Source organism: Colletotrichum karsti (genome assembly GCF_011947395.1).
Source record: "Colletotrichum karsti strain CkLH20 chromosome Unknown Scaffold1, whole genome shotgun sequence".
Lineage (NCBI taxonomy): Eukaryota > Fungi > Ascomycota > Sordariomycetes > Glomerellales > Glomerellaceae > Colletotrichum > Colletotrichum karsti.
This window is the reverse complement of record NW_024065901.1, coordinates 1,374,440-1,389,324: the sequence shown is the minus strand read 5'-3', so window position 1 is coordinate 1,389,324 and position 14,885 is coordinate 1,374,440. Positions and strand designations below refer to the sequence as shown.

The 14,885-nt window shown below is 53.8% G+C and overlaps 5 protein-coding genes across 5 annotated transcripts; 3 read left to right on the top strand and 2 right to left on the bottom strand.

Annotated features, from left to right (window-relative positions):
• Window positions 1-940: 940 nt before the first annotated feature.
• On the top strand, window positions 941-2,874 carry CkaCkLH20_00318 (multicopper oxidase; the record flags this gene model as incomplete). Its single annotated transcript, XM_038883038.1, has 4 exons — window positions 941-1,150; window positions 1,204-1,358; window positions 1,409-1,546; window positions 1,608-2,874. The coding sequence occupies 4 exons, from the start codon at window positions 941-943 to the stop codon at window positions 2,872-2,874; spliced, it is 1,770 nt and encodes a 589-aa protein (XP_038751743.1).
• Window positions 2,875-4,479: 1,605 nt separating this feature from the next.
• CkaCkLH20_00317 (uncharacterized protein) lies at window positions 4,480-5,634 on the bottom strand (the record flags this gene model as incomplete). Its single annotated transcript, XM_038883037.1, has 1 exon — window positions 4,480-5,634. The coding sequence occupies one exon, from the start codon at window positions 5,632-5,634 to the stop codon at window positions 4,480-4,482; it is 1,155 nt and encodes a 384-aa protein (XP_038751742.1).
• A 592-nt stretch (window positions 5,635-6,226) lies between these two features.
• Window positions 6,227-7,717, bottom strand: CkaCkLH20_00316 (uncharacterized protein; the record flags this gene model as incomplete). Its single annotated transcript, XM_038883036.1, has 1 exon — window positions 6,227-7,717. One exon carries the CDS (start codon window positions 7,715-7,717, stop codon window positions 6,227-6,229), a length of 1,491 nt encoding a protein of 496 aa, XP_038751741.1.
• Window positions 7,718-8,469: 752 nt separating this feature from the next.
• CkaCkLH20_00315 (bifunctional p-450: NADPH-p450 reductase) lies at window positions 8,470-12,022 on the top strand (the record flags this gene model as incomplete). Its single annotated transcript, XM_038883035.1, has 6 exons — window positions 8,470-8,667; window positions 8,823-9,518; window positions 9,582-10,407; window positions 10,466-11,034; window positions 11,087-11,283; window positions 11,350-12,022. The coding sequence occupies 6 exons, from the start codon at window positions 8,470-8,472 to the stop codon at window positions 12,020-12,022; spliced, it is 3,159 nt and encodes a 1,052-aa protein (XP_038751740.1).
• Window positions 12,023-13,242: 1,220 nt separating this feature from the next.
• On the top strand, window positions 13,243-14,735 carry CkaCkLH20_00314 (uncharacterized protein; the record flags this gene model as incomplete). The annotated part of the gene is made up of 2 exons (XM_038883034.1): window positions 13,243-13,800; window positions 13,875-14,735. 2 exons carry the CDS (start codon window positions 13,243-13,245, stop codon window positions 14,733-14,735), a joined length of 1,419 nt encoding a protein of 472 aa, XP_038751739.1.
• Window positions 14,736-14,885: the final 150 nt, after the last annotated feature.

Below are 14,885 nucleotides of genomic sequence, written 5' to 3'. Positions count from 1 at the left end.
TTTCCCGGCTGCCGCGAATGAGCCCACAAGGCAGCGGTACACCTACATATCACATCAGAACCTTGAATGGTCCAGTGCAACTTGGCGCTTGATAATGGACCACGCTGACCGTCTGCATGGGAAATGCCGGATTAGGCGTCCATCGATGGGACGTGTTGACCATGGTCGAGTACCAAGATATGACATTCACTTTCCCTTTCACTGGCCCGTCAGCCTCATCCTTCACCTATTCTCAGCCTCTGCCGCACAAGCCAGTCATGTCCTTCTCAACTCCATGCACCTAATATGCATAGGGCAAATATTGAACACGACATGGGCAGATCGAGGTCCCAATTTCAGGATCTTACATGGTCCGCTCCCCCCTCCAGCTCTGTCGCTTTCCGTCTGTCTTGCTGCTGTTATGACAGGCCTCAGCTCAGCCTCATCCCGGATGCATCCCCATTTGGTCTCTTCATCCTGGCGGTTCTTTGCCCCGGTGAAGCCAAGACTCAACTCCAGAGTGATCATGTTCCATCACCTCCGCACGCGAACATGCCGTCTTCTCCATACCGTGTTCCCGTATCCACGTTAAACGGGACCTGGCGTTGTTGTTCCCTCCATGTCAGAATGAGGCATGGCCTGGTCACTGCCCGAGGAGCAGGGGTGCAATGCATCTCATCTTTACTCACCCCTCTAGCTCTCACTCGCATCATGACTTGTCTGTCTGGATGACTGCCTATGCTGTAGGGACGCCACTCCAAGCTCTCGAGTCTGCAAGTGCACCGAGACTATTGATGCCGTCTCCCAAAGGAGGTTAAGGCACAGCCAAGGTATTCCGAGGATACACGAGATGTATATAACCTCATCTGTCCTCACAAAATTCGAGATGTTGGAACATCAAGTCAGTCGCTCATCTCCTATTGTCTAATACGGCCTTCTCCTACTTCTTATCATATCCATCATGCGTCACAACCTAATTCGATCCGGCCTTGGGGCTGGAGTTTTCCTTGCTTCTCTTGCCAGCGCCAACCCTATTCACTCGCTGGAAACACGATCAGACCATAAGGGCTGCGGCACTCATGGTCCTGGAAACCGGGCTTGCTGGAAAGGAAAGTACAGCATCGACACCGACTATGAAGTCGAGGTGCCGTCCACCGGGAAGACCAGAGTGGTATGCGTCTCTCACCACACACCAAAATCAGTGGCCCTACTAACCTTACTCAGTACGACCTTTACATCACCAACCACACCGACTTCGCACCGGACGGCGTTTCCAGGCCGGCCATGTTGATCAACGGACAATTCCCGGGGCCGACCATCGAGGCTGACTGGGGTGATTTTGTCAAGATCAATGTTCACAACCAGCTGACTGATAACGGGTAAGTACACCGGCATATGCATTGCTGATCCGAGCTAACGCTTCTACCAGTACCTCTATCCACTGGCATGGCATGCACCAACGGAACACCAACGATATGGACGGTGCCAACGGTATCACGGAGTGCCCCATCGCACCCGGCCACAGCAAGACGTACTCTTACCAGATGATCCAGTACGGAACTTCTTGGTATGCACCTTTCATCCCTGCTGAATATTCATGGACCCATCGGCTGACGCACTCAACACAGGTACCACAGTCATTTCTCGGCCCAATACGGCAACGGCGTTGTCGGCGCCATGCAAATTAATGGCCCGGCCTCCGCCGACTACGATATTGATCTCGGCCCCTTCACTATCACCGACTGGTATTACGACACGGCCGACCGTCTTGAGCGTGGTGCGGAATCTGGACCTCCGCCAGACAGCAACAATGTGCTCTTCAACGGCAAGCACGTTAACACCCACGGTGGCGGCGAGTACCTAAAGACGAAGCTTACGCCTGGCAAGAAGCATCGTCTCAGGCTGATCAACACCTCCGTCGACAACACGTTTACCGTCTCTCTTGTGGGTCACAGCTTTACCGTCATTGCCAACGACCTTGTACCCGTCAAACCCGTCAAAAAGGATAGCCTCTTCTTGTCTGTTGGCCAGCGCTATGATGTGATCATCGAAGCCAACCAAGAAGTTTCTAACTACTGGTTCAATGCGACTCTCAGCAGCACCGGGCTCTGCGGAACTTCTGATGTCGCATTGCCTGCCTCCATTTTCACCTATGATGGTGCTCCTGACGGGATCCCCTCCGAGCAAGGAATTCCCATTGAGGCTGGCTGCGAAGATACCTTGGGCTTTACCCCAGTACTCCCAAGGAACGCTCCCGCATCTGAGTTCACGCCAAACAAGAAGATTCTCGACGTCAACCTCACCCAGCCTGTCATCCACGGCGAGAAGGTCTTCCGCTGGACTGTCAACGGCTCTTCAATTGACATCGAATGGGACAAGCCGACACTCTCTTACGTTGCCGAAGGAAACGACACCTTTTCGTCTCGCGCGAATGTCATCGATCTCCCCGCCGCCAACACCTGGACATGGTGGGTGATTGAAAATGAACATTTCCTGCCGCACCCCATTCATCTTCACGGTCACGACTTCTTGCTTCTTGGCACAGGCAAAGGCAAGTTCGCGGACAGCCAGGGCCCGCCCGCAACGAATGGCACAGGCCCGTATGCGAATGCTTCTCACCCCGGCCTCAACTTCAAGAACCCCATCCGCAGGGACGTCGCGCAGCTCCCCGCTAGCGGGTGGATGGTGATCGCCTTCAAGACCGACAACCCGGGTGCGTGGCTCATGCATTGCCACATCGCCTGGCATGTTAGCATGGGTCTCAGCGTGCAGTTCCTCGAGCGCAAGGAGGAAATTGCCCACAAGATGAACCTCGAGGAGCTCCAACCCACCTGCAACGCCTGGAAGGAATACTACCCCAAGGCGTTCTACCCCAAGCACGACTCTGGATTGTAAACATCTCCCGACCAGAGGCCTGAGGCTGAAGATGCAGATATGCGCTAAGCAGCGAACAGCCTGGGCGGGAACACGAGCACACCAAGTACGGGCGCCACAAGCCTCGTTGTCATATTTTGCCCGGCACACCATCTTCGGCTTTCAGAAACTCGGCGTATTGTTTTCCTCTGGTAGCGTGAGCACACAGCCCTGTCACGACTGCCGCGGCGCGGGAGACAACTTGGGCGCTTACAGCTTATTTTTGCCCCGAAGCATCTCCCGCGCCCACACACCACTCACTCGCATCACTCCGCCCAACGACAGGGAGGATTTACGAATCCACTCACACGCACTCTTTTTACTCATAATGATCGACCATGAAAGCGGATGATTTGGGGAATGGGAAGCATATACTATTGGGCGCCTGGGTATCGTACATTTTCAATCCGGCTTGTTCTCAGCAAGCCACAAGTAATAGTTTGTATGCACGCATGAGCTGGAGTTTTCTTTGGGTGGGCTTGATACCTTTCATGATAGGTTTTCGGGGCGAGTGCACTGCATAGAGGGATGGAGTTTCTCATTGGGTTTTCGGTGTTGGGTAAAATAATTTGACAAATTTCCAAGGAATCTTGTTCGCGATGAGAAGTGTCATTCGATGTGCCATGCATGCAGTGAGATTGGGATGCCTGGTCTGTTGGTTGAGAGATGGTGACATGGTACTGGGTCTGAGTAAGACCGGAAGACGGGGGTGGAGCAATAGAGCCCCTCAGCCCTTGATCTGAGTGCCCGGCTTACTACCTTACGGAGAATTGAGGCGCACCATCGCCCAGTGCCGTGAAGCAGCGAATGTGCAGTATTGACTACTAGTCCTGTATGACCTCAGCTTGCAGGTCGGGGCGGCGCTCCCACTTCCCGGGGTTGGCTGGCCAGACCGACTCGCCCGAGGACCCGGCTCCGGCGGAAGTCACGCTTGCGATCTGGGCTTTTTTCCCTCCTTGTTTTTGAGCGGAATACGAGGTTTCGTTGGTCATCTGAAGTCCGACCCGGCGCTACATTTTTCACATGACTTCGAGTAAATTTCGTCATCTTCTTGGGAATGCGAGACCCGGGGTTTTGGAGAGTTTCGGAGTGTTTTTGGCTCAGTGCCTATACTAGGTGCCATCGAGATCGTCGATGCGATTAGGCACGTTTCGGCGCTTGGCGGGGCCTTGCGCCGGTGGGGGTGGGATTGCGGGTGGGGCGGTTGCGGGGGCGCGGGACGGACCTCCGGCGCCGAGGCGACGGAGACGTAGATTTGGGATCGGTTCGGATTGCGACGTGCTCTTTGTTTCTGTTTCTCTTTGTGTGTGTTTGAGGTCATTGGTCCGGGGTAGTCCTGTGACAGTAAGTGTGCTGCTAGGCAAAGACGAATGGAGATCAAAGCTTGCTGTCGGAGTGCCGTCTTCCTGACTGACTTGTATTTGGATTGTTGTTATCCCTTCGATTGAAAGATGCGATGAGATTTTCCGGAATGCTTTAGCTCGGTGATCTGTGGTTTCATCCCGTAGAATGGAGAGATTTAAGGCGGATGTTGCCAGGTTAAAGCACCCTGCTAAATCAAACTTATATACCAAGGACTGGAAACTATTAAAACAATGGCACACAAATACCCATATCCTTGCTCAGACTCTCTAGACAAAGAGGTATAGAAGGCTCAGTTTGGTCCTCAAATCTCCTCCAGAGCTCTTGCAGAATAGCGGAAACGTATTCCAAATGCTGGATTCCGAACCTGGTCGTCATGGTGTCTATCAGATTGAGTACCTTCCGTTGCGTCTGCCGATCGCCGCCACACTCGTTACCAATCACAGCCAGAGGCCATGTCATGACGTTCATGATTGTGATGCCGTCGCTCTCGAGGTACGCTAGGAGCGTGCGGAGACCGAACAGCATCTCGCGTACATATCTCGCCGTGAGGGCCGCCCTCCGAACGGGCAGCGGGCGGAGCACGTCCATAGTGAAGCTCCCGCGCCAGAGATAGAGGAGCGTCGCTTTCCGCATGATTTCCCACGCCCCAGTCAGGGCTACAGAGACGGCACTCGAGAGCCTTTTCGGCGGGGTCGGGGGTTGCCACAGAAGAAGCGCCGTCTCGATCTTGTGAAACGTATCGGGTGGAAGGCTATGGTTGCAGTCTAAGTCTGGCTCGGAAGTGCATGTTGACGTGGGATACGCCAGGCTATCCGCAGTTGCGTGGGTATACAGCCTCTCGACCAGCCCGGTCAGATCGAGTGCCGTATCTTGTTCAGGATTGTCCAAGAAAGACGAAACAACCGCAATGATGGTTAATAAAGATTTCGGGTAGCCTACGGCCACTTCCAAGTTCCCAAAGTCATCGGCCGGCACTGCTTCGGGTGGGTGTATCTCCCAGCGCAGCCACGCGTTCCGGGCGCGCAGCGGCCGGCCAAGCGAAAACGCCGTAATATCAAAATAGGCAACGCTCTCCCTGAGGATGTTTCCTAGGGGGTCGGCGATGATAGTGCCGAGGTCGAGTAACTGGATCAGTGTGACAAGCCCGGCTATGTGATGAGACCAGGCCGTGCTATCTTGGCCGGTCCTCGGGAACCCGGCGAGGGTCAGGATGAGAGCTGCGCCCAAAACCTCGACCACGTCGTCGTTCGAAGCGGCGAGCACATCCAGGGACGCGATCTTCTCCTGGAGCGTCCCCAGGGCCTTTTGATAACTGTCCAAAGCGACGGCTGGGGAGGCCGGCCCCCCACGAGATCGCGTTGGCGTGCACCGAAGCATGTTGGCCAGAGCAAGCAGCGCATTCTTTATCGCGGGGAATCGGCTTGCCAGCGGGAGCAGTTCGTTCAAGAAGGGATCTCTGGAGTCGTTTATCGCTGTAAACCTCAGACGGGAAGTTCTGATGACTGCATCGCGATCCTGTTCAGTAAGATGTCTGCCGATGTCGACTGCTCTGGGTGGGTGTGAAGAGACTTACGGTACCGAATCGCTTGGTTCTCTTCCCCGGCAAAAGTTACGTTCAATCTATGCAAGCTCATGGCGTCTCTCATCCCATGCACCCCTAAAGCTATCTTCAGAGCAAGGTAGTTGTTGGTTAGTAGTAATTTAGGTGGGCATGTAATTGGAAGAAACACGGGAGTTGGGAAGAGAACTCCCCTGCCTACTGAGCAGGCGGGGGCCAGGAAACCCACCTCGAGAGTCATGTAAGCAGACTCCTGTACTCAGTAATTGGCCCACTTCTTGATAATCTGCACTGGCCCGGGCTTAATTATATGTGCCACGGAAAGAGAGTCATGCATGTAGGATGGCGATTAAAGAATTCCAATTATGTTGAGAGCATTTCTAAATTGCAAGATCTGAGTATGCATCATTATCAAAACAGGCTTCCCAGAACAGGTATGTTGCTCAAGAGAGAACGGCCAACCCGCTGCTCCTCCATTGTCTCGCCCTTCTTGAAAGGCGGCTTGCCAGGGTCGATGGATGATCGATTGGCCGTGTCAAACGGAGGATAACGCCAAGTCGTGAACCTCTCGATCCACGCAGGTACAGTGACGATACTCCGGCTGTGACTAAACGTCTCAAACCCCCATTGACCGTGATAGTTACCGTACCCAGAGTCGCCGACCCCACCAAAAGGTGCCGAATGTACGTCCGCGTGGAGCCCAACGTCGTTGATGGTAACACCGCCAGACTGTGTCGAATTCACAATGTGGTCAATCTCAGACTGCTTTTGTGAGAAGATGTACAAAGCCAACGGGTGTGCCCCGCGGTTGATTGCCTCCAGGGCAGCCTCTGAGCCTGCCTTGATGACGGGCAGAACGGGTCCGAATAGCTCCTCCGAGAGCAAGCTGTCGGACATGGAGACATTAGTGACGATGGTGGGATATACGAGCTTCTGTTCCCGAAAATGGTCTCCGCTAAAGACGACTTTGCCTTCGGTCTTCTCCAGCAGAGCATGCAGCCTGTCGAAGTGCCTTTCGCTAATGATGCGACAGAGCGTTTCCGTCCCGGATTCGAGCAACTTGTTTGCCCAGTACTGGAGGCGCTCCACGAGCTTGTCATGGATTTCGGGGTCCGCGAAGACGTGATTGACGCAGATGCAGATCTGACCCAGGTTCGACAATTTGGCGTTGATGATTCTCTTGGCGGCGAGGTCGACGTCAGCGTGCTTCGTGACAATGCCGGGCGCCTGGCCACCGAGCTCTAGGGCTGTTGGGGTCACGTATTTTGCCGCGGCGGATGCGATGATGCGGCCGACACGCGTGCTTCCAGTGTAGAAGATGAAGTCGAACTTGTGGTCCAGGACGAAAGACATTGCCTCCGGGTTCGCCTGGACGAGCGCGATGGCGCTTGTGTCCATGTAGGCGGGCACCAACCGGCCGAGAAGTTGCTCGGTGTGCGAAGCCATCTCCGACGGCTTCATGATGACGGCATTGCCGGCAGCAATCGCGGGCACGACAACATTGATGAGCGTCGATATGGGGAAGTTCCAGGCCCCGATGATGAGAACGAGGCCACGCGGCTCCTTGCGAACCCACGCCTTGCCGAAGTAACCGTAGACGATACCGGCCTTGGGCGGTGCCGTTCCTTGTGCCCACGTCTCGACGTCGCTGACAGCTTCCAAGATGGCATTCTTGGCGTCGTTGATGTCGGTGAGAAGCGACTCAAAGGCGCTGCGGTGCAGGTCTTTGGTGAGACTCTCGATGAATGCATCTTCGTTTTCGTCGAGAAGCCAGTACAGCTGCTTGAGCTGCCACTTGCGCCACTTGCGCCACTTGATTGATTTGGTTTTACCGGTGGCAAAGGTCTCACGCAGAGTCCCGTAGACCTTCTTGAACTCCTCGGGCGTGATTGGGTTGGACATGGCTGCTACTGCTGCTGACCCAAGACCCAGGATTGCAAGAACGAACCGGAGATGTGATCAGTGGATGCAAAACAACCGAAGCCGGATGCCGAATGGTCAGTTTATATGGTTGTGGGCAGTGGGCTTGAAAGCCCGATGCGCGGTTGAATTAGGACTACGCATCGCTCGCCATGAGATGAGTTGGAGAATCTAGTCATTCAATCTCTTAGTCGGTCTCTGGAGGCAAGTTGCTAACAGTGAGCCTCTGCTCCTGGTTACCTCTGGTTTACCAATAAAGAGTGGTACTCGGCGACTGCAGCTCTCGGGTCCCGCGGGCGAGAAACCTGGAGATTTGACGTGGATCCACGGGCGTATTGTTGCCATTGGTCTGTGGAGCCGTACACTTGGAAATCGCCGGCGGTGATTTTCCAACTGCGCCCATCCAGACGTGAAACGATAACGAATAGCACAATGGCACATTGGTCAATTCAGTCTACACGGACTGAGAACAGTAAACTAAGGCTAAGAGCTTCAGTAATACTGCCCCTCATAACAAAACTGGCATTAGATGCCGAGAAAAATAGCAGAAAAAAATAGAACCAAATGTTCCTCATCGTGATAGTACTTCATACCTAAACATACAGTCTCTTACTCTCTCACTTACACCCCTCGGTCCTTTTCCCTCTCTCTGAGCAAACATTTGATCATTGGGATTCGTTATCAGCAATTTCATCATGGTGAATCAATTGAAGCCCATACCGCAACCGGCGACAATGCCTATCATAGGCAACCTCAAGGACCTCGACTCGGATGACTTCACGGGGTCTATGGTCACCCTCGCCAAAAAGCTAGGGCCAATTTACAAGTTGACCGTTGCAGGTGAGAGCTTTATCGTGCTCTCATCCTGGGAGATGATCAACGAGATCTGCGACGACAAACGGTTCAAGAAGTCTATCGATGGTGAGCTGCAGGTTGGTACATGCATATTTTCATTGGCAGAGTTATATGTTTCCTGACGCAACGTGAGTAGGAACTGAGAACAGTTGTGAATGATGGTCTCTTCACGGTAATAGAAATATCTTCTTGCTCCTCGTTGCGAAAATGACAATCTAATCACTCAAGGCAGTCCAAAGGAGAAGAGGAAGTCAACTGGGGAGTCGCACGCCGTGTTCTAATGTCGGCATTCGGCCCCATCTCTATCCGGAACATGTTCGATGAGATGCACGAGATCAGCAGTCAGTTAGCCCTCAAATGGGCTCGCCACGGCCAGTCTCAGAAGCTTGATATCGGCGAGGACTTCACCCGTCTTGCGTTAGACACGGTCGCCCTGTGCTCGATGGGATTCCGCTTCAACTCTTACTACAGCGAAGAGCTTCATCCGATGATCCGCGCCATGTACGAAACGCTTGTCACAGCAAGCAACAAGACAACGCGATTCCTCCCTTCCGTCTTTTATCGATCGGAAGACAAGAAGTTTGCGGCCAACGTCAAGCTGCTACGTTCAACGGCCCAGCAGGTTTTGGACGCCCGGAAGACAGAGAAAGAGGATGCAGCTGGCGGCAGAAACGACCTACTGACAGCGATGATGAGAGGTGTCGACCAGAAAACAGGACGCTCAATGACTAACGAGAGCATCATCGACAATCTCATCACCTTCCTCGTTGCAGGTCATGAGACAACAGCATCAACCCTACAATTCGTCATCCATAATCTTCTAGCTCACCCTGAGGCCTATCGAAAAGCCCAAGAAGAGCTCGACACTGTCGTCGGTAACAATGCTCTTAAGCTTGACCACATCTCGAAGCTCAAGTACCTGAACGCAGTGAGTAACCCGTCGCTCTCAGAGGTGCCCGGAACTTCTTTTCGGTTGACTGATTGATCAAAGGTCATCAGAGAGACGTTGCGGCTTAGCTCTCCAATCCCCATGTTTGCCAGACAAGCGCTCAAGGACGAAGTTGTCGGCAAACACTATGCCGTCAAGGCCAACGAAGTGCTGGTCTGTCTGCTGTCAAAGTCCCACCGCGACTCGCACGTTTTTGGGCCGACAGCGGAAGACTTCAGACCAGAGCGGATGCTGGACGAGGAGTTCACCCGCACCCAAGAGGAGTTCCCGCACAGCTGGAGCCCCTTCGGCACGGGCATGCGCGGCTGTATCGGCCGTCCTTTTGCCTGGCAAGAAATGATGATAACATGTGCGACGCTCCTGTTGAACTTCAATTTCATGATGGACGACCCTTCATACACACTCAAGACGAAAGAGAGCCTCACAATCAGACCCAAGGACTTCTATGTCAGGGCCGTCCTTCGAAACGGGATGACGCCCTTGCAACTGGAAGCCCGCTTGGCAGGGGCGTACGTCAAGACCTCTCCTGATGCTGGTTCGGGGGCTGCGATTGCGACCAACGGATCTATCCAGCACGCCGATGACTCGAGCGCAGAACGCAGGATGGCGATCTATTACGGTTCGAATGCCGGCACTTGCGAATACATGGCACACAAGGTCGCTTCGAACGCTAGCCATCATGGTTATCGGGCAAGCATTGATCAGCTCGACGCCGCTCGACAGGCTTTGCCAACTGGCATTCCCGTCGTGATCATCACGTCTTCATATGAGGGAGAACCACCTCAGAATGCCAGGCACTTTGTGCAGTGGCTCGAGAACCTCAACGGGTCCGAATTGAAGAACGTCTCCTACGCCGTTTATGGTTGTGGTCAGTTCTTCTCATCTCGACCCCCCGGATTGAAACATTCTACTAACATGAATTTCAGGACATACCGATTGGGTTCAAACCTACCAGAGGATTCCAAAGCTGGTCGACGACGCGCTCCAGAGGTTTGGTGCTGAGCGGCTGACACCTATCGGGACCACCAACGTCAAGGACCGGGATACGTTCTCTGACTTTGAAGCATGGGAAGACTCCTTCCTGTGGCCATCGATCGTCAACCGCTTTGGCGGTGGCACACGCGACGAACATGCGGCGATTGCGTTGCAGATAGCATTGTCAAACCCACGAGTGCTCAATCTCCGACAGGCCGTCAGCGAGGCCTTGGTTACCGAGGCGCGAGCTCTGGGCAGAGGACCCGATGGCGAACGAAAACGACATATTGAGGTTCAGCTGCCAACAGGAATGACTTACAGAGCAGGCGACTACTTGGCCGTCCTCCCCTGCAATCCCAGATCCTCCATCGACCGCGTCATGAGGCGGTTCAACTTGGCGTGGGATGCTCAGGTCTTAATCAAATCAACTGGCCCAACAATGCTCCCGGTCGACGTCAGCGTCCCCGTCTCACACATCCTGGACAGCTACGTAGAGCTCGGCCAGACGGCCACCAAACGGGTGAGTTTTTGAAGGTGCTAGATCGTGCAGGTCAATAGGTTAACTCTCTTAGGACATCGCATTGCTGGCTCAGCACGCAAACGACGGAATGGTCAAAAACGAGCTGGCCCGTATGAGCGGCGATGGCTTTCAAGAGCTGGTACGAGCCAAACACATGTCGATTCTTGACGTCGTTGAAACCTATCCGATGCTTCGGCTGCCGTTTCAACACTTCCTCTCCCTTCTGCCTCCCATGGCAATGCGTCAATAGTATGTGCTCACAGTTTTCCGGCGTTTGCCTTGTTTCTCGTCATTGTCTAACAAGTGCCCTCGCAGCTCGATCTCCTCGTCTCCCCTGTTCGCCCATGGCAAGGCGACACTGACATACGACATCATCAACGAGCCAGCCATGTCTGGTGTCGGCCAGTTCAAGGGGGTGGCGTCCAACTACCTTTCTTCACTCACTGCCGGCAACAAGATCCAGGTCTCGGTACGCCCTACCATCAAATTCCACATGCCGCTCAATGCAGACGCGGTTCCTCTGATCCTGATTGCGGCCGGCACGGGAATCGCTCCGTTCCGAGCATTCATGCAGGAGCGTGCTGTCTGCGTTGAGAACGGACGGAAGATCGCTCCCGCCATGCTCTTCTTTGGATGTCGCCATCCTGACTCCGACGATCTCTACCGCGAGGAGTTCGACAATTGGGAACGCCTTGGTGTGGTGACCGTCTACAGAGCTTACAGCCAAAAGAAAGAACTCTCCGCTGGTTGCAGCCACGTCCAAAACCGCCTTTGGCATGAGAGGGAGCTCGTTGGTCAGTTGTGGAGCAAAGACGCACGCATCTACGTCTGTGGCTCCAACAAGATCGCCGACAGTGCCCAAGCTATCATGGTCAAGGTCACACAAGACACGAGCAGGAGGCAGGGACAGTACCTATCCGACGAGGAGGCTCTGAGATCATTCGAGCAACAGCGTGAGGAGCGGTTCACTACGGACGTTTTCAATTGAGCGAAGAATATTTGGGTTTCCGTTTCAATCGGTCTATTGGTGGTTGGCTTCTTGATATGTGTGTGCTTACGCTTGGTTGTAGAAGACTGAATGATTTGAGTTCTAGATCACTATTGAATGCAAACTTTCTCCGTCACAAATCTGCCAGCACCAGATCCTTCCATTCAGTGAGATCCTCTGATAACCCTCAAAGAGTATTCCTCAGAGCCTATTGAGCAGCATGCTCTTGTGAGCATTCCGTAGGTTACTTCATCTAGGTGGCTTCATTGATGTACAAGAGAGCAGCATGTTAGAGCCCGCTTTGCCCATCGTACGGGGGAAACTTGTAGAAATTGAATTTTAACCCCATTGCCCTAGATTTTGTTAACATTCAATCGGAGGTGTATCAAGCGACGTCCATAGTACGTGCAACGACTTGCGACCTGTTCTCTCAAATGATGTGAAAATAGCTGAAGGGCCAAGCTGGCACATGGCTAGCAAGAAAGGAACCAACTTGCCACGAGCCGGATCCCGCAGTACCCGTTCAACCGCTCCCCGAGGGCAACGAGCGATTGAAGTCCCGCTTTGGCGCCTGAACTGTGCCAAATGCCCAGGTCTTAGGTTGACGCGGCCACCTGTTATTGTCTGCTGTGTCTGTTAAATGACAAGGCGAGCTGGAGCACAGGCTGCAGATCCATGCTCGACCCACTGATGTAGGAATTGGCCGACGGTCATTTACCTGGGCTTGTCGCACCGCCACCCGGCCAGCTCCACCATCGCGCTTTCTTTGAGTCTTGAGCAGTCATAGCGGCAGTTCTCATCACGATGCTGATGTACAACTGCCCGAATATGGCGTGCATATCGTGAGTTGCAATATGGGTCTTGGCGGACTTATCAGTTGTTGCCGACCTCTCATTCTTGCCCGCGGACAGCGAACGTCGGTACCCAGCGGATGCGTTGCCATTCGATGTTGTTTGGACTTTACGCTGCCCAAGTCGTATAAGTCACCGCGATATGATTCGCGAAGGAGCCGTCAGATAGCTGCGAATCATGTATATTGCGCTCTAGGACAACTGCAGAAAGATCACAGAAGTCGTTCTCGTGACCTCAGGAATTGTAAATTCGTATATCACAGATCGTTGAACAGAACACCAAAGATGGCGGCAAATGGCTATGGTATGTTGGAATAATGAGCTACAAACCGTATTGTGCCGTTTCAACCACTAACCCTCTTATCCCACATGACAGCGCAGGTGGTCGAGTCGTACATCACCCGCGACCCGGGCTTACCTGTCCAAAACCCGACGCCATCCTACTGGCAGCATGTTCCTCACATTCTCTCCAATGTTCAATCACCACAGCTACCGGCCGAGGTCGACATTGCTGTCATCGGCTCCGGCATCACTGGCGCGAGTGTGACCAAGACACTGCTGGATAAAGATCCCAGCGCCAGAGTCACTGTCTTTGAGGCACGAACTCTCTGCTCAGGGGCAACCGGCCGCAACGGCGGCCAATTGGCCACCAATGCCGGAGAGGTGTACTCTGAGCTGAAGGAGCGTTTTGGAAGCGACATGGCTGGTGACATTGCCACCTTCACGTTCAAAACCTGCGACCGGATGCGCGAGATTGTCCAAGAGTACGCCCCTGTCGAAGGAGAGTATCGGGATTTGACCAAAGTCCGGGCTTTTCTGGACGAGGCTTCTTTTGCCAAGATGAAAGATAGCATCCAGCAGATGGAAGCCGACCATCCCAGTCTCCGCGGGATTTACAAAATCATCGACGCCGACACTCTGCTCAAGGTACGCCCAAGAAGTATCTTATGTGATTGATGACTCCCTCGGCATTTACAGAAGCTCACACGTATCACACATAGGTTCACGGCGTGCATGGCGCAGTCGGCGGGGTGACGCTTCCTGCTGGTGCTCTGTGGCCGTATCGTGTAGTTAGCGGCGTCTTTCAAGGCCTACTTGACAAGTACGCTGATCGCCTCACCATCGAAACCAACACTCCCATCACCTCAGTAGAGCGTGCGGACGGCAGATACGTGCTGAATTCGCCCCGCGGGAGAACATCAGTACGCAAAGTCATGTATTGCACCAATGGCTACAGTGGCTACCTGCTGCCCAAGCTACGAGGGGCAATTTTCCCGGTTCGCGGAACCATGAGCGTGCAAGACCTGGGGCCAAACGTGCGCAACAGGGGCGCGTCGGAGTCTTTCGGCTTTCATTACGAGCCATACTATGACGAGAAGACAGAGACACTGGCAGACGGCCTCTGGTATCTCACTCAGAACGCCAAGACAGGCTACTTCTTCTTCGGCGGCGAGAAGGGCACCGCCGATGAGTCTCTGACAGCGGATGACTCGTCGGTCAGCCCCCACACTCTGGAGCACCTGCAGAACATCCTCCCGAAGTTTTTCGACTACAAAGACGTGAAGAAGGATCAGTTGGTAAGCGCTTGGAGTGGCATCATGGGCTTCACGGCAGACGGAGCGCCCTTTGTCGGCCAGCTCCCGGCCTCCGTCACCGATCGGGGAGGTGAGGATGAGTGGATAGCGGCGGGATTTGCAGGCTACGGCATGCCCTACTGTTGGTTGGTGGGTGAGGCGGCCGCCAAGATGGCTCTTGGGCTGGACATCACAGGGTTGTTACCGGCGGCATACGTCGTCAACGAAGAGCGATTCTCCCCCGACAACATCGCAGCTGTGGCACAAATGCTCGCTTCACTTAGATAGGATAGCAATATGATCAGAATTCGGGGCACCAGCCAGGATCCCTCTTTTGTCTTCGTACGGTTATGGCAATACATGCGGAGAAGTTTCTCACATAAGGTAGGGATTCACGTTCTCAGTCTTGTGTGAGTCGTTCCTATGCATAGCCTAGAG